Source organism: Argentina anserina, chromosome 1 (genome assembly GCF_933775445.1).
Source record: "Argentina anserina chromosome 1, drPotAnse1.1, whole genome shotgun sequence".
NCBI lineage: Eukaryota > Viridiplantae > Streptophyta > Magnoliopsida > Rosales > Rosaceae > Argentina > Argentina anserina.
This window is the reverse complement of record NC_065872.1, coordinates 3,365,167-3,384,158: the sequence shown is the minus strand read 5'-3', so window position 1 is coordinate 3,384,158 and position 18,992 is coordinate 3,365,167. Positions and strand designations below refer to the sequence as shown.

The 18,992-nt window shown below is 39.0% G+C and overlaps 3 protein-coding genes and 1 pseudogene across 3 annotated transcripts; 3 read left to right on the top strand and 1 right to left on the bottom strand.

Moving 5' to 3' along the window:
• Window positions 1-615: 615 nt before the first annotated feature.
• On the bottom strand, window positions 616-1,986 carry LOC126795679 (uncharacterized). Its single transcript, XM_050522464.1, has 4 exons — window positions 1,863-1,986; window positions 1,651-1,751; window positions 892-970; window positions 616-791 (listed from the first exon to the last, which is right to left on the bottom strand). The coding sequence occupies exons 1-4, from the start codon at window positions 1,863-1,865 to the stop codon at window positions 744-746; spliced, it is 231 nt and encodes a 76-aa protein (XP_050378421.1). The 5' UTR covers window positions 1,866-1,986; the 3' UTR covers window positions 616-743.
• Window positions 1,987-2,541: 555 nt separating this feature from the next.
• LOC126793727 (protein FAR1-RELATED SEQUENCE 5-like) lies at window positions 2,542-3,741 on the top strand (annotated as a pseudogene).
• Window positions 3,742-8,367: 4,626 nt separating this feature from the next.
• Window positions 8,368-9,589, top strand: LOC126796335 (uncharacterized). The gene has a single exon (XM_050523146.1). It carries the CDS (start codon window positions 8,435-8,437, stop codon window positions 9,266-9,268), a length of 834 nt encoding a protein of 277 aa, XP_050379103.1. The 5' UTR covers window positions 8,368-8,434; the 3' UTR covers window positions 9,269-9,589.
• A 4,153-nt stretch (window positions 9,590-13,742) lies between these two features.
• Window positions 13,743-15,636, top strand: LOC126789156 (probable polyamine oxidase 5). Its single transcript, XM_050515253.1, has one exon. It carries the CDS (start codon window positions 13,889-13,891, stop codon window positions 15,551-15,553), a length of 1,665 nt encoding a protein of 554 aa, XP_050371210.1. The 5' UTR covers window positions 13,743-13,888; the 3' UTR covers window positions 15,554-15,636.
• The last annotated feature ends 3,356 nt before the right edge of the window (window positions 15,637-18,992 follow it).

The window sequence follows — 18,992 nt, the reverse complement described above, 5'->3', positions numbered from 1 at the left end:
ATTCATTTTTATTCGGGTTCTATCGTCTTTGCTATTATTTTTATTTTTTATTTCTTCAGTTCTGTATCAATAGTTTTTGCTACCAAGAATTGCCTTGCTATCCTTGGGCTCAGATCATATCCGGAAGATTTGCCTGAATGCTGATCAGAGAGTTCTGTCATGCCGGTCATTGAACAGCCCTCATGGCGAAGAGCACAATAGAATTGTAGGGACTTTTCTGAGTTCAGAAGCAAAACTGAAGTAAACTGTAAGCCGGCCAGGTTATATATGAAGGCCGTAGGCTACTGCTTTGATGCATACTTATTTTCACTGAAAGAAAAAAAGAATCATTTTTAAGTTCAAACCTTCTTCAAAGATGTGAGTGATATAAGCATCATCTCAGATCCACAATTGAAAAATGAAACTAGCAAACTAGCAAAACACCGGGCAGGTTGGAACTATACGTTCCCTGGATGAGTTTGCAGTATCACGCCACGACATCCATATCTCCCCGACAATAGGGTTTGGAGTTTGGCGGTTTGGACTTTGGACACCCCAGTGCCTCAACATTGGACTGTATATCCCACTGTTGAGGAACAAAACAGCAAGATGAATGCCTTTCAAACACAGCCAAGCAACGCAAAATGTACCAGTATATTGAAATTTGTCTAATTTAAGATACGATAAGGTGACTAACAATGTCATTAATATCATCCATCAGGTAAATCTAGTCTTTCTTGACAAAATTTCACCAACTCAGAGTCTTAAACATAAACACCCGAAGCAAGCAGTAAGAACAAGGATCCAAAACCCTGCACAAGAAGATAAGAATCAGACAGTAACAAACCTGAATAGATAAGCAAATCTAGTATAGATGCAAAAGAAAGATAGAGCAATCCAATTAAAACACACCAAGAAGACAGAAGCCACAGTTCCTGTAGTAAGCTCCTTCGCAAGACTGCGGCTTTTCCTGGAAGAGGTCGCTTCATAGCTGCAATATACATGCACACCATTAACTATACTATCAAAAGGGACAAACAAATTTTGACAAATAAGTCCACATAAAAGGGAAGCTGATGTACATGAGCAGCTTGCAACAATACTATACCATACAAACCCTCAAATCAGTCAAGATTATACGAAAGAACTCGGCAGCTATTTATCCCTCAACTAATCTCAAAAGATTCCACTAACCAATTTCAACCTAAAGCATGTCAGGAGGTGCATCTCCTTCATGAAATCAACAAACTGAACGCAACATGTAATCTACTATTGTATAAGATGATGTCGCCAATTACTATCGAGACTTTATCAGATCTCAAAATACCCTAAACACCATTTTTAAAATTTTTTTTATTTAATCCTTCATCAAACCAGTATAAGCATCCAACAGACTACCTCTCACATCAAAATAACAACATTTTTCTAAAGCCTAAACAAACAATGTGATCAGAGGCAACCAACTTTCTGTACAGATATTAAGCTCTGATATTAAATCGGTCCAATTGGTTGTATTAAGCATATCCATAGTTCCTAATTTTCCAACCAAAATTGTACTCCACATGCACAAGTCAAAGAAAATTACTATCCGCAAAAAAACAGAGAATTTTATAGACAAATAGAGTGAAACAGGAGCAAGATCTAGATCTATGACTGGGGGATCGGACTCACATAAAGAAGGAAGCGGTGAAGAGGAGGCCGAGGGAGAGCATGACGACGGCTAGGGTTGGGTACCACGCGTCCGGCACAGGACTGGTGATGGGCTTCGGAGCCTGGTGAAATCGGAAGAAAAAAAAAAGAGCAAGTATGGGGAACATTAGAATCAAACTAGCGAAAAATAGAAGAAGCGAAATCGGATTTCGAGTGGAGCGGTGTGAGCTTACCATGGAAGAAGCAGAGAGGACTTGAAAGTCGTTGACGCGCTCTGGTTTTGGGATCGAACAGAGTGAGAGGAAGGGAGAAGCTCAGTGTGTGTGTTTGGTTTGCTTCTCATTTCAAGTTCCTAATGACGACGTGTCGTTTGTATTCGGTAAATTATATCCTTTCTTCAGAAAACGTTGCAAAAGACATTTATACCCCTATGTGAATGTATATTAGTATATATGCCCTTATTTGAACGACGCCGTTTGGAAAACCGAAAACATAAACCGTCTGATCTATCCATCTTAGTAAAAGTAAATTCAAGGGATGGATAGATCAGACGGCGTTAAAGTTGGTAGTCCTTGAAGCTCTGCAACTTACCAAATCATATGCCCTAAAACCCTCAATTGAACCCCAATTCTCCTCTCACTCTCCACATTCTCACTCTCTGCTTCCATGTTGAACTCACCCATCGTCTCAGTTCAGTAAGCTCTCAACTCCTGCTTAACCTCCCAAGTCAGGACCTTTATCCCTTTTGGAGGGTTCTCCTGCCTTTTGCTCAAATGGGTACCCTTCAAGATTTCACCTTTCCTTCTCAAACCTGAGCTTTCAATAAAAAAGTTTCTTGCTTTATGAGTTATGATTGCATATATTGTGTACTTTATATACATGTAATATATGGTTTGTAATGTAATTAAAATGATGAGTAAACTACACCCATTTGGAAAATTGGAGTTTGAGCCATTGAGCTTGCGGAAAGAGGAGGTTGAATTTGACATGATGGGTTTGGGTGTTAACATTGACATTTTTTATGATTCTCTTGCTCTTGTTGGTTCCAATTCCATTGCTGTACCTTACATTATTGACGGAGAGACTAATCTCGAGCCGTAGGAGGGGATAGAGTTTGAGTCTGAAGAGGCTGTCAAGGCCTTTTACAACTCTTACGCTTGCCGCATTGGCTTCAGCACTCGGGTCAGCATGTCCCGCCGCTCCAGGCGTGATGGTGCCATCATCCAGAGGTCTTTTGTTTGTGCCAAGGAAGGCTTTCGTGTGGATAAGAGTGAAAACTGTGATCCTGAGTGTGAGGGCAGGGTGAAGCGTCCTCGTGCTGAGACTAGAGTTGGTTGTAAGGCAATGTTCGCAGTTAAGATTCAAGACTCTGGGGGATGGATTGTGTCAACGTTTGTTAGGGAATATAATCATGAGCTGGTTCCACCGGATCAGATGCATTGCCTCCGCTGTAATCGTCACGTCTCTGGTTCTGCAAAGTCTTTGGTTGATACCCTGCAGGGTGCTGGGATTGGGCCTAGTGGAATTATGTCTGCCCTCATTAAAGAATATGGTGATATTAGCAAAGTTAGCTTCACTGAACGCGACTGCAGAAATTACATGAGGAGTAGTCGCCAAAGGACCTTAGGAGGTGACACTCAGGTGCTCTTGGATTACTTGAAGAGCAGGCAAGCCAACGACCCAATGTTTATTTTTGCTGTGCAGGGTGATCTAGACCAGTGCATGAGCAATATCTTCTGGGCCGATCCCAAGGCTAGGAGTGATTATGCTTACTTCGGTGACACTGTCACCTTTGACATGACTTACAGGTCAAACCGGTATAGATAGCCTTTTGCACCTTTCACCGGGGTTAACCACCATGGACAGCCTGCGTTTTTTGGGTGTGCCCTCTTGATAAATGAATCTGAGAAATCATTTTCATGGCTTTTTAAAACATGGCTTATGGCAATGTCTGGCCGGCCTCCACTCTCAATCACTACAGACCATGATAGGGTGATTCGCGTGGCTATTACCCATGTGTTTCCTGAGACTCGGCACCGCTTGTGCAAGTGACATATCTTTAAAAAGTGCCAAGAGAAATGTTCTTACTCTGTCATCTCATTATATTCTTAAGCGGTGGACAAGGAACGCCAAGAGTGATGTCATGTTGGACGAAAATGCAAGCAATTTGTTGAATAGGTCTCAAGAATCTCTCACAGTACTATACAATAATCTTCGTCACGAGGCACCAAGTATGTTGATGAAGGTGTTCAAACTGGTGAAACTTATAACGTGGCTATTGCTGCCCTTCAAGAGGCTGCGTTGCTCTTGGAAAAAAGAATGATGGAAGGTTGGTTGGTGTTAACAAAATTGGCAGAGCTGATGACAATCTCACACGGTCAGTAGGACAGGACTGGAGCTGATGATTTGCACTGGGATTGTCAGGCAAATACCTTTAGTGACCATAAATGGGGATTGGAAACTCTGTCTCCGGTGAGTTTAGTATTTTTGTTTTTTTTCAATTCATTGTGTAAGTCGTCAGTTTCTCCTTTCTTTAGGATATTCCTTTAACCTGGTTGTTGATCATCATCTAGTTTCAGTGCTTTCTTGGATTTCTTCTTTGTTTTTGGATTGAATCATATGATTATAATTATAAGTGCTTATGGGATAGGAGTTCGGACTTGAGAAGGGATGAGAAGAGTACGGGATAATTAATTTCAATTGAAAAGTTTGGTTCATGTTGTTTTCTCCATGTGGAATTGAGGAGTTGAACATGCTGTTATAGCTAATTGTCCACAACTGAACAGAACAAATGAAATACAATGAGAAAACATGGGAGAAACAAAAATTATCATGTGATCAGATAATTTCCAACTGAAGATCAGCATGGACAGGAGGAAGGTCCTTCAGTGCTTTAACATACTGACCATGTATTTCCATCACCTGGAAATAAATCAGCAACCATTGAGACTTGCCTTGAGCCCTGGCTTCGTCGGAGGAGAGCTTGGACGGTGGCGAGTTGCTGCAAGAATCTCTGGTAGTCGGCGTGGCTTTCGGCGGCGAGGGAGGTCGTGTGTTGTTCGGAGGTGGGTGGAGTCGAGCTGGTGAGGACCTAGGAGCCGGTGGTGAGGGCCACGTCACCCGGATTTGGGAGATCGGAGGTGAGGTTTTTCTGAGGGAGGGAGAGGTCGGGGGAGAGAGAGAGAAGAGAGAGAAGGAGGGAGGCGGGGTGAGGGTTTCTGAAAATGGAAACCCTAGCTCCAATTAATTCCCTTTTATACCCATTTCCAAAATTGGAAACTGACTTCCGTCGTTAATAACTTTCACGTACGACGTCTGATTAGAACGCGTGATGAGTCCACGAACTCGTATCGACGAGCTCTACAACTTTCGTGAAGGAAGTTTGCACAAACGAGCGACGGAGTAAAAGTCGATTCTCGCGTCGCGGAAACGGAACGTTTTCCTAATTAAAATTTCCGATAACGGTTTCGTTTTTGATTTACAATGTCGCAAGGCGAAACATTGTGGTTTATTAATCATACAAAGTTTAATAATTCCTACCACTTCAAATATATATTGATCCCGAAAAATCAGGTCATTACACGAACAAACCCATGAAGAATAGTTGCTAGAATCACACGTTGTAGGAACTTTGGAGGTGTGTCTTCAATTGTGATTTCGGTAGAGATGGAACTTGTATATGAGGGAGAATGGCTTGTTGTTTTGGTGAATGATGTTTGAGGTAGTATTTTAACAAAGGTTTGGCTCTTCAATACAAATGAGAAGTGATTTTTTTTTCTTTGTGAATGATGTGCTATTTATAGATAGTTTTGGCTCCTTGAATATTATAACTTAGACTTTTTCTCCTCAATTTCTTTCACTTATTTTTGTCATTGATGGGTGCAATCTCTTTTGATAAATTCATTTTTTCCTCCTTTGTAGGTGTCTACTTCTTTCTCTTTTGCATTATCTATTTTTATTCTCTTCCTTTTTGTTTCTCTATTTTTTTTTTCACTTATTTTTGTCATTGATGGGTGTAATCTCTTTTGATAAATTCCTTCTTTTTCTCGTGTCTCATTCTTTCTCTTTTGCATTATCTCTTTTTATTTCTCTTCTTTTTCTTTCTTTCTTTTTCTTTCACTTATTTTTGTTATTGGTGGGTGCAATCTCCTTTAATAAATTCATTTTTTTTTCTCCTTTCTAGGTCTCATTCTTTCTTTATTTTCCTCATTTGCTTGATTTTTCCTCTATTTTTTTCATTCATTGTACAATCTAAAAATAATAAAAGACAAGATAATTCATATAAAAAATCAAATAAGTTACTAGAATAGCAAAGTAAGATTAGGAAAGTTACGGAATAAAAGTTTAAGTTCAAGTAAGATTTTCTCAAATGGTACGTTTTGTAGTCTAAAAAGGATTCCTAATGCAAGAAGGACTCTCAAAATATCGCCAATGCGACCAAAACGTAGAAAGATGAAGACTCCTAATTCAACTAGGTTTCCTAGTCCTACAATGATTCCTACTCAAACTAGGACTCTATACCAATTCTGCATTTTTAACTCATGTAAACACAAAAATGCATCTAATACCTCTCAAGACTCTTATTGCGACTCAATGACTCAATGACTTAATAGTACAACAATAAGGGCTAAACAAAGTACAAATGGAGGTAAAAACATGTTAAGAACGTCGCACAAAGTGCTTTTATCAGGAAGACAATTCATTTACAACCACCTGAGCTTCAAAGTCAAGTATCATGAAGATCCTGAGACTGATTATGCTCACATTGTCGGTTTTGAGGTTCCACCATACAGGTTCTATTTCTAACGCTCAGTATCTTGTATTCTAGTTGTTGCAATTTTAACTGCACTGTGCAATCTTTATTTTCTGCTATCAATGTTTTAGTAGTAGCTCTATGCATTTTATGATAAGTATATCCACTCATTTCAAGGTATTCTTCTCTCCCATGGCTGTTGCAAACAGTATTATTCATGAATACAAGGAATGGGAAGGTGAGAAAACTAAGTTGCGCTCATGCATACCGAGCACCAATACATTTAACCCTGATGGCTACAATCTCCAAGAGGTTGTTACTGATAGAGAAGTTGTCTTTACCCATGTTCTTAAGTGGTAGTCCTACCTTAGAGTCGGTTAAAAGTAAAATATTTTAATTCCATTTGTCAAAAGGGAGGTTGACACTGACAAAGCTTCCCAAATGAACTAGGAGATTGCTGCAGCTAACCAAGTATGAAAAAAAATTGACAATTTGTTATTTGGCTAATGACAAGTCAGTGTTGAATGATAATGCAAGTTCAAGTTCCTCTAGGGCTTGAAGCCAGCGTTTCCAGGATAGTGGTATGTAAAGTAGGCAACAACACTACAGCAATTGAGCATTTGGGCTAGCTGTGGTTCTCTACCAAACTCAAAGGTGGAACTGTGTTGAAATGTTGAATGGTTAGGTTTCAAATGAGATAAATGGAAATTGAAGTGTAATTAAAATGTTTGTCAGAAAAATTGTGAAAAAGATAGTGTGTTAAATGTTTATTTCATGCATATTATAACATGTTACATGTTTTGGATGTCAAAATCAAGAATGTGAAATGTTACTTTCATGAGATATAACTATATATACATATATATACATAGTCACATATCTTGCTTAGTGTCTCATATCAAGTTTCATGTCAAATAATTGCAAACCATGACCTCCTAACGCCTTTCCCTTTTTGATAAGGCTTGGGTATGTGGAGTGTGACTTCTAAGTGTTTGGACCTCTTACTAATTTGTTTTTGAGTGAAATATCTATATTTCATTAATTATTTGTAGATTATCTAAGGTCTACACATGTCAAATTTTATTATTCACGTGTCACTTCATCAAACCACACGACATAAGAGTAATAATTTAGAGTATAACTTGTAAGATTCAATGTCTACCAAGTATATTACAGGTTAATTTTATTCTCATACTTACATTTATCTGTATGAAAGAAAGTATAATCATCTAAAGGAATAATATCTCCTTTTAAATGACTTTCTATGTTATAGTTGTAAAATAGATTTCCAATTTATACGAGAATTAAAGCAAATGATGAAATAACGAGTGTCGTTTAGATATGGCGTGCAATATGGCTCGACAGTCTGATTCAAATCACGCATTGATCACGAATGTATGCAGTCAACGAATTCAGACATCCGCCTTAAGAACACATCTAGCTAATCAAAAATTATAAAACTTCCGGTTATATCAATATTTACAAGACGAATTATCGAATATGAACCCTTAGATTTATGAATAGATTACTTTCCATTATAGAGAGAAAATGCATTTTTACCAAAGTATTTGTGGTCAAGTTGAGTCATGGTTCATGAAATACCATTACTCTTAAAACTTGCAAAGCAAGAGGACGATAACCACGAGAGATTACGAGAGGCTCTAGAGATCTCCACTCTTTTGCAAATTCCCGAAAAACCATTTCACGAGGGGCCTGTTTCCGCATACCCATGTGTGATAAATCCGTCTTTTCACACCAGTCCATCCCCCTTTTTTGCAATTTTGCCAACTATCACAAAATCCTCGCGCCATTTTCCCTCCCTCCACTACCCTCCACGTCACCACGTCCGCCACGTAGCGACACGCTCGAAACAAAACTTCCTGGCCGTCTGATCAAACATCAACGCTCCAGATTTATTTAACCGGGGCCACATTTAGTGGGACCCAACAAGAGGGGGTGTCCTTGTCAGGTATAAATATAAAAGCGACTAGCCACAACACACTCCCCCTCACTCTTTTCTCTCAGCATTTTTTCCGTACTCTGAAAAAGAAAATGGAGGACATGAGGAAAAGGCCCGGAGGTGACGTCACGGCGGACGACGCGTCGTCGTCCTCGTCCTCGTCGCCGTCGCCATCCTTGAAGAGGCGGCGAGATCAGGACGGAGAACAAGGCGCCGACATTTCGGTTGCAAACGACGTCGTTATGGACGGCGCCGACTCTTCGGATGCTCCGCCAGTTAACGGCGTCGCTGCGGACAGCGTCGACGCCATTTCGGTTCCTCCGGCAGTGAACGGAGTCGTTGCGGAAATCGGCGGCAACATTTTTCCTGCTCCGGCAGCGAACGGCGTCGTGGCGGACAGCGGCCACATTTCTGTTCATCCGGCAACAAACGGCGTCGCGGAGGACATCGGCGGCGGTCCGGTTGCTCCGGCAGTGAACGAGGCCGTTGTGGACAACGATGACGTGGCGCTGAGCGAGCTGACGAGGCTTCTGGACTCGGACTACCCGGCCTGGAACGCCGCCGCCACTACACCGGAGACATTGACGTTCGCGGATAACCCGTCCAGGTCGCCGAAGGTGTTCCAGACCATGTCGACGTCATACGTGACGATAAACGGGAACGAGGAGAGCTGCGGCTCATCGTTCTCGGACGCCGAGTCGTCGATGATGGCCAGCGTGGACAGGAACGGGCGTGACGTGGAGCAGGCGAGGCTGGACTACGAGTTTTACGCGGCGATGAGATGGGCGGAGTGGTACGACGAGTCGGGATTCGAGGACAGCGCGTGGGATGCGTCGGCGCGTGAAGGAATGGTGCTGAATTTGGACTTGGATTCGGAGTGGGACGACGCTGTGCTGGCCAGGTTTATAGGTGAAGACCTCAATTGAATCAAAATTCAGCAGTCACCGTTTTCCGGTAATTAATTAACTTCTTAGTGTTACTTTTTGGGATTGCGATCTCAATGTGGTGGTCATGGCGGTGGAGTTGTACACAGTTCTATAAACAGTCCAGCTAGTCTAGTCTAATCTGAGCTAGAATTTAAGTATAATTAGTACTGTATAGGAAACACAGAGTTAGTGAAGGAGATGATGATGATTGGTTTATTATGGAATTGTGTTAATTAATGAACGGTTGTTAATTAGCAATTAGTCAGGCGCTAATTGTCATGACTCGAGACTTTGAAAAGGAGTACATGCATGTTTTCGTTGCCTAAATTTGTTTGTAGCCCCTTCTTGATTTGCTTAAATTATTGTCTAGATGTTTCTATACCGTTAATCAGTCATTAATTTTGTTGTTTAGTTCTTGGGATACTGTTAATGTGTGAGTCTGTGACCAAATTGGTTTTGTACACCATTGACCGGTTAGAACAACCAGGAGGACAATGTATATGGTCAAAAATGGGGACAATCGATTCCCCGGAAAATGAGAATCGTTAGATTAGTAACTATTCGCGATCTTCGCTATGAATGAAGGTGCATGAGCTGGATTAGCATACACATGCAGACACTATAAGGATGTTACATACAGGCCCCCTGTGTCCTTGTTCTTGACATTGGGTTCTTGCGTGCCTCTAATGGGGTCTTTGACTCTTACTGTGATCCTACCAAGTTTGGATGCATACTCATCTGTTATTTTCAGCATGCATTAATATTCTGTAATCTGTTCATGGATGTCTATCTCTTTATCTTATAGGTTTGTTTTGGTCCCGTTATGTCTATGGTGGAGTATTAGACTAAGCTAACGCCACCCTCGAGCACCATGTGACAAAATGCAGTGCTAACAAAATGGAATTTATGTGTTATTTTAGCATATGGTTTTTGGGTGGCACCAGAATAAATCTTAAAGTTTGGGTAACCAGATAAAGGGACGCAGCATACATGCATATTGTTAATATTATTCTTGGTGCTAGTGTGCTACACATGTTATTGTGCATGGGAAATGAGAAGGATAATGTCAATCATGGACTCCTTCATGGGAGTCAGCATAATCATATAAAGATTGATCCCATCATGCCCATTAGATTGAGATTGATATCAAAGCCCAAACATATGCACCTTATGGACCAATGTTACTCCCCTCATTTTGATCGTATGTAGTAAAAGCTATAGCCCATTTATGGGAGGTCCTATCTGGGCCTTGTCTGGCCGCAACCCAACTAGCAATACCTTTTCTCGTTCATCTTTTGTTCGATCGTGTTTGGTGACATGTTTGCCGGCGGAGAAAGATTATCGTGAAAGCTCCGAAAATTTCCTATCCTTCTTCTTACACAAAGAAGAATTTCGTTGGACCAAAAAAGCTTGTTGCACTCATAGGTTCTCATCATTTGATGTCTGAATCATTCTCTAACCATCGCTGCTTTAACATTGCTAAAAGCTAAAGTTAGTTCAGAGAACAAATTCGTAGATTATAAGTGGGTTGGTAATCTATCTTTAGAAAATCTCATGAATTCAAGGATGGGTAAATTAGAGGTCGTAGGGTAGTGTCGTAGTGACTAGCACAATTAGGCCACTTAATTTGATACCCTAACTTGGTGAGCAAACCAGTCAAAGCAAGTAGGGGTACCCAGCAAACAAACCACCGGAGAAGAAGGGAACACTTTGAGGCTCAAGAACCCTAATCCTAAACTCTACTAGCCTAAAAGTGATTTTCGTCGAACTAAAAAGGGGTACATCACCTAAGGATACTAACAATTATTTGGAGCACTTGCAAATGATTTCTAACTCATCATCAAGAAATGTCGTTTAGGATTGTATTGAAATATATTGAAACGCTTAAATTATCTAATTATGAGATAAACGATAAATCGTTTATACGACTATACGGATGCACTTTTAATTATTGATATAATCATTCAAAGATACGTACATCTAACTGCTGCCCCATCATCTATAAATGGGAGATCAACAACATTATTATTAAGACAATGATGTCATTCCATAGCTGCTTTTTTACCCCCATTCGAATCCCATCATTCTCCTATCAACTCATCATCATACCACAACAATAAAAGGTAATATATGGGTCTCAATCATTGATGATTTACTCTAAGATAACCAAGTACAAATATTAAATGTCATTGCTCATTCTGTTACAACTTGTAAGTTTTTTCATAGCTGTGGTTTTATTCATTTTTTTTGTTTTCCGAAGGAGAGATGTGGAGTATGTGTGTACCACACTTGGTTTTCTTTTTTTGGTCACAATGGCATAAAACATTGCTTTCCTTCAAGAAATAAGTACAATTTAGATCCCTTTTCTAGTTTTTTTTTTTGGACAAGCCTTTTCTAGTATTGAGTGGCCCTTTAGAGTGTCATATCTACACTTCCTTTAATGAAGATTACAATAAAGGTTTGGATATGGTAAACAATTAAATGAGAAGTCTTTGGCAATTTAAAAGGAACTGATTTAATGCTCACGATTGGCTTAGTTTATAAAAATAACGAGCTTGGGTCATAGCATAAACTGTCATCATGATACTTATGGCCCTCAAGATTCGTCGCAACCTTTACTCCTCACTTGTACAATCCAAAGCATAAGTTGACCACAATATCTCAATTGTATATAGTAGCTTATAGATCCCATAAGAAAAAGCATAAGTTTTTATACAATACTCTACAACTGCTAAAATACTGTTAATCTAAGTAAATGAAAGTACAATTTAGCATGATTCTGGCATTGTAAGTTTGCAAAATTGTTTTTTTTTTTGCCAAAAAGAAAGTTTGCAAAATTGTTTCATGATTTGTTCGTGTGGAAAATTCAATAAAAGATCTTTTCACTTATATATATTCTTACCAAAAGGGAGTGAAATCTATGCGATCAAGTAGATATAGGTAACAACATGGCTTCGGTACCAGGCATCATAACTAGGCTTCAATCTAAGCCATTTTCTCCGGCAGCTCTGAAGTAACAGTAAAACGCATGTGTTTTTTGCGTTTTTCATCAGAAGGGCTTCTATCATCAGGTGAGATTTTGGCAGAAGTAATAATTCCGCAACCGATTAATACAATCATCAGTATCGTAACGAAAAACAACCAAGACGCCATGTTTGGTAAATTTTCGTAAGACGATCAATTCATGAATGATCAGTTGGTGAGTTTGTCCGGACACTGTGAGGGTTGGTGAGAGGCCCTATCAGCCTTTAAAACCTTCAGATATGTTATAGACTTACTTCTGCCATCTTTTTGCTTTTGCATTTGGGTGAATTTCCATCTGAGATCTTTATGCCCAAGCAGTAAAATGAGGGGTTGGACTTTTGGGCACTGAAAAATCGAAAACCGATCAAAATTACACCGAATTAACACTGAAAAATTAAAATCAGATGAAAGCGCCCTATCAGTTTCATAAATTTTCCTAAACCGAATGGTTCAACTTCGATTTGCGGTTTCGTTCATGTCAAAAACATATTTTACCGAACCAAACCGAAAGAATATATATGTATCAAATTATTAATCTTTAATACAATATTAGGTGTATATCATGTTTTTATATGTTAAGTGTAGCATATGATAAGCTTGCACATACATGATTATGGTCTTTAAGTGTTTAAACTTATTCTTCTTGGTTTCTTACATCTTGTTTTGGTTCATATTTGTTGTGTTTCAAAAAAATACAATTAATTTTTATCTATGTGTGAATACTCAATTTCAATTTAATTAATTTTATTTGTTATTTCGACTTTATCACATTCTAGTTTACTTGGTAAACTAGTTACATGTTTCATGAGCATAAGTACTTTGATATTTATTTTCTAATTGATCTAATGCAAAAAAGTTATTATAGGTTGCGTAAATTGAAACCTAACCGTATTTAAGTTGACTGAAGCCATAATTTTTATATATCTTTTCTGACTTTAACTTTAAAAAACATAAAACTAAGACTTGTTTTTATGAGTTTTAAGTTTTCAATTAATACTCAAAAACCGAACCGATGTAAAGTAATCAATTCAATCTCAGTGTATCTGATACTTTTTTTTTGGACAAAGATGACATTCATGGCGGAAAATTTTAATATACATCAATATATGTTATACATCTCACATCTGACGGTCGATATTGTTTTATGAATGAGGTCACAAAAATAATATCCGTTGTCAACCATCGAATATGGAAACATACATAGATGTATAATAGATTAACCCACTCATGCCAGCACCATATAGGGATATTAGGACAAGATTTCATCACCACTGGTCTTCTAGGTATATGAGCCGTATAATTGGGGGTCTTTGTATTGAGCTAAAAAAAAAGTAGAGCCCTGTCTTCATTAGAAAATGTTAAATAAAGTCTAGTCCTTTAACCTAAAATACTATAGAACCCCATAGAAGACCCCCTTTATAAATTCCTCATATCAGTAATTCAATCCCACCTCACAGTTCTTCTCTCCCCCCATAAACCCTTCTGTGTGCCTATTACCCTCTTTTTCTTATTTTTGAGTGAAAGATTCAATCTTTTTTTTATTGGGGTCTTGAAAAGATTTGAACTTGGTGTGAAAGATTCAAACTTTGTGTGAAAATGGTGGCCAAGAAACCAAGAATTGTTGTCATTGGGGCAGGAATGGCTGGTGTTACAGCAGCTAACAAGCTTTACACTTCTGGGTGTGAGGACTTGTTTGAGCTCATTGTTGTGGAAGGTGGGACTAGAATTGGAGGCAGAATAAACACTTCAGAGTTTGGTGGTGACCAGATTGAGATGGGTGCTACTTGGATCCATGGCATTGGAGGCAGCCCTGTTCACAAAATAGCTCAAGATATCAAGGCTCTTGAGTCTGAGCAGCCATGGGAGTGCATGGACGGGTCCTCAGACGAGGCCAAGACCATTGCTGAAGGTGGGTTCGAGGTGAGCCCAACTGTGGTGGATCCCATTACAAATTTGTATAAGAATCTGATGGATTATGCTCAGGGGAAGAAGGCAGATTGCAATGGAGGATTTGAGTATATGAAGCTTGGAGATGAAGGTGGTGCAGGGGAGCTTAGTGTTGGCTCATTTCTTCGAAGAGGGCTCCATGCTTATTTGGGTTCGAAGAAGAGCAGGGAAGAGGTGAATGATTGTGGTGAATGGAACAGAGAGTTGCTAGAAGAAGCTGTTTTTGCAATGCATGAGAGCACCCAGAGGACTTATACATCGGCTGGTGACTTGTTTACTCTGGATTACAATGCAGAAAGTGAGTACAGGATGTTCCCAGGTGAGGAAATCACTATTGCTAAAGGTTACTTGAGCATTGTTCAGTCACTAGCCTCTGTACTACCACCTGATGTGATCCAATTAGGCAAAAGAGTCATCAAAGTTGAATGGAGGGCAGAGTCTACTGTGTTAGATATGGAACAAAATGGTTATGGTTCAAGGCCTGTGAAGCTACACTTTAGTGATGGGTCAGTTTTGCTGGCTGATCATGTTATTGTAACTGTTTCTTTAGGGGTACTTAAGGCTGCTATACAACATGATTCAGGTATGTTCAGTCCTCCCTTGCCTTGTTTCAAGGCTGAAGCAATATCAAGGCTTGGCTTTGGTCTTGTCAACAAGTTGTTTCTGCAACTGAGCTCCACCCATGTTACGAAAGGCCAAGATTTCAGCAAGTTCCCATTTTTACAAATGGTGTTTCAGAGAGAAGACTCAGAGTTTAGGCTTAAGAAGATTCCATGGTGGATGAGGAAGACAGCTTCTGTTTGTCCACTGTATCACAATTCCGGTGTACTGTTGTCTTGGTTTGCAGGGAAAGAAGCACTTGAGCTTGAATCACTCAAAGATGAAGAGATCATCAATGGAGTCACGGCAACCATCTCTAGTTTTCTGTCAATCCCCCACATTAAAGAGAAAGAGAATTATCATTCTCATTTAGGGCATGGGCATGTCAATCATGATGTGGACAACTCTGAAGTGAAATTTTCCAAGGTGTTGAAAACTCAATGGGGTAGTGATCCTTTGTTTTTCGGATCCTACTCTTATGTTGCTGTTGGATCAAGTGGTGAGGATTTGGACACCATGGCAGAGCCATTGCCGAAGTTAAGCAGTTGTGATGAGGCCGCGAGTGCTACTTCACCTCCTCCTTCACTTCAAATTCTGTTTGCAGGGGAAGCAACGCACAGGACACACTATTCCACAACCCATGGAGCTTACTTTAGTGGTCTTAGAGAAGCCAATAGGCTTCTCAAGTATTACAACCACCATGTTGGGGTTTAGAAGGACTAAGACATTTACTTGTTTATTTTTGAAGATTTATTGCTATGATATTAATCATATATTGTCATTTTGATCAATTAGAACATCTTTGTGTCTCATAAATATAAGTGAACAAGGGGGAGAGGGATCAAAGAGTGAGGGATATGGGGGACAATTTGTTAGAGAGATGTACTGCATGAATCAAACAAGCTTCTTTCATATTTCCGTAGCTTTCCCTATTCTTTGTGATCTTACTTTTCTTCATTGACATAGTATTTGATATTGAGATCAAATTTGAGAAGTACAGAACGAGAGAGATATATGGGGGGCTTTGGATGCCACCTCCCTTCCCTACCGAGTGTCTTATTCTGGATTTCTCAATGGACAGGATCCGATAAACCCGCCCTTTCCAGCTAGGACTCTATTCACCAGTTCCTTTCTTACACTGACAATTTGTTTCACTGCCCATGACATTGTGTTCTTGAATCCGCATCCATCCAAAGCCTTTCCCTACATTCATTTCATGATTGAGATCCTGTTTGGCTTTTATTGTCCATGATTTTGCTTCATATTTCGATGGGGGTGAATGATTCCTCCGAAAGAGTTAGACCTTGACAACTTAGGAGAATCAATCAATGAGCTGGTGATTTCAGAGGACAGTGGGATACAAACCACAGCTCTCTCTCATGTCCCATCTTAGCAAATGTTAGTGTTTCTTTGTGGCCAAATGGGAGTCAATCCAATAGTGAGTGATTTGGCATTTTGCTGCTCTTTCGGAGTTTTAACATTCAGGAGCACCATAGAATTTTGTCCGCGATATTATGTGACTCGTTAAATTATCTTATTACGCAGATCACTCTGTATATAATGACTAATTGTTTCTAAAAACTCTATTATTTATTAAAAAAATCTCGCAAAATCACATTGTCTCTAATAATGATATAGAAACAGAGATGCTCTTATTGTTATTGATATCTGATTTCCTTGATCCTTTGAACAGGATCCCTTTTGAAATCAGAATGATTTATTTGAATGACTGATGTTGCAGTACCCCAGTCCAGGTAAATAAAATATATGCAAACCCAGACACGTGTGTAGAGTGTGGGTTTGATTTGCAGCACACTGCCAGCACATATAATGAGACAGTTTAGGTCTTAAATACATAGTAGTACACCAGTACCCACTTGGTTCCATAAGATTTCAATACACAGAAAATCGATCCCTTCTACTAGAGACAGAACATCTCTGGTCACAGGCAAGACAGCAAACATACTCCAAATTATGTGTGAAACATAGTAGAATTTCCATATCAGATTCGAAAAAGAGTCCTCCCATCTTGAGCCATAATATGAAAGTTCGCATATTAGTTGGTTTATTAAGACAAGTTATCGAGCACCTTGCGTGCCCAACACTCTGTATTCGCCATCACTGAAAACATCAGAAGATCCCATCCATTAGATTGTCTACTTTGAAACTAATCAGTGGCTTTGATTAAGCCTTTAAGAAGATCCACAAACCATAAGAAGTGATGCATGCTTGTATATATCAGTAAACAAATCATATGATTTAAGGGCACTTGCTAGCTAGGTTGATAGTGTGGGAAACTCTAATATATAAAGTTATAAACCTCTTGTGTGAGGTGTTGTGGCTTCAGAGTTCAGAGGTATGGGGTATCCGTTTGGAAGCGGTGTGTGGTCAAATAAAAAGGAGCTATACATCATAACTCCTAAGAGAGGAAAAATTTTATGCTGAAACGCTGTATGCGTGCAGCGGCCCTAATCAATTACAAACACACCCCACACACTCCACGTGTATTTCAAGACAACTCTCTATTCACCGTTAAATTCAATATGTATAATATACAGCGCTGCACAACTGTTAAACCCATAAAAGAGAGCCTCTATCTCTTTCTCTATTATTGCTGCAAGATTTTGCAATGGCTAGACTTGTGGGCTTCAATCACTCTTTGATGATTGTGCAAATCACAGACCATCTGTCAGCAAGTCATTTTCTGCTACATAAACAAATAACTGAGAATCTCTATTTGCCATCCCCACTCCCCACCCACTTCTAATCCAACATGTTTATTACTTACCTTGACCATCTTTCATCAAAGGTTTACCTCGACAGTCTATATCAAATTAGTATTTACTCAAGTGTAATGATGTGAGGTTAGTACTAGATGAAAATATCCCGACTTATTTCTAACAAGGCAACCAAGAGATATATAGATCATCATGGTTTGCTTTATATCTTATACATTAAGAAACAAATATTAGGAATGAGAATCGAAGTTTGGCACAAAAACCATAATCAGACAATTGCACATTACATAACTAATGACTAGCCAGTAAGGTTTTTCCAATTACCAAAAGCAGAATCATAAAGCAACTTGGCAAACCAATCAGAAAACTACACAAAAAGGGAAATTCTACATAAAGCTTTTGCTTTCTGCAAATCTCATCATGCAGCTCTCATTTTCCGATTCTCATTGATCGTTTTTGAATTACTGTTATGCACCAGTGTCTGCAAGGCCGTGCAATAGTACGGAACTTGTATGATATGATCGGAGCTGCAAGTTGACAGTGCAAGATTTACCTCTCATTTCTTCATCATACGACTAGTTTATTCCAATTATCTTGTAAACTAGTGAGAGATAGATATCATTCTCAAAACAAGAGGGAGGCTCATTCATCATGAACTCTTTTAAGGACTTCATAAGTCATAACTACAAATTTGTGTGAATTTGTAATAGTCTTGTATGTAAGAAAAACTATGTATATTGCACCAGTTTTTCAACTAGTACGTGTTGAATTGAAATATCCGATACAATAGTAATTAAACGCTTGTTAATTTTCGGTTTGGATACATAACGACAGCCGACATCTAATAACAAAACATTAAATTAACCTTAAGACATTATAAAGATGTATTCATAAACAATTGCGAATAATTTTTCTTATGATTTGTGTTCCATCTCTTGTCAAATTGTGAAAATCATTGTTATCCACCTTTGGACAACACCATTTCTTTTGCTTTGTGTCTAACATCTTTAATATCCAGTGATGTCAATATATGTTTTTCTTTTGCTCTAATCTTTAGATGGGAAAGTTGTGTTTGTTGATACATTATTTGAAGCTGTCTCTCTGCTTTCCATTATTCTCTCTAAATCAAAATATCTTTGCACACTTTAGTGAGGGAATGATGGTACTCAAAGCCAAGATAAACTAAGTTTTCATGACTCATCTTGTTGGTATCAAAAATATTTGCTTTAACAAGAACACCCCTTTAAACAAAAAGGATCTGCCCCATATCTATATATATTTTTTCTTGTGATGGAATCTAGGGTCTACTCATGGGGAATAGGATTTTGGGGACAAAACTAGGAGGAGGAGTTTGGAAGCTTCAAAACCAACAATATGTTAGTGTCTGGTTCCTTTTGCTCCTATGCAACAAATTA

What these genes read in the sequence shown, in the direction of transcription:
- LOC126796335 (XM_050523146.1), top strand. Translation starts at nt 8,435, where the DNA reads ATGGAGGACATGAGGAAAAGGCCCGGAGGTGACGTCACGGCGGACGAC.
- LOC126795679 (XM_050522464.1), bottom strand. An exon ending in TTCACCGCTTCCTTCTTTAT is followed by an intron (nt 971 to 1,650) that starts GTGAGTCCGATC and finishes TGTATATTGCAG; the next exon opens with CTATGAAGCGACCTCTTCCA. An exon ending in CTGTGGCTTCTGTCTTCTTG is followed by an intron (nt 792 to 891) that starts GTGTGTTTTAAT and finishes CTTCTTGTGCAG; the next exon opens with GGTTTTGGATCCTTGTTCTT.
- LOC126789156 (XM_050515253.1), top strand. Translation starts at nt 13,889, where the DNA reads ATGGTGGCCAAGAAACCAAGAATTGTTGTCATTGGGGCAGGAATGGCT.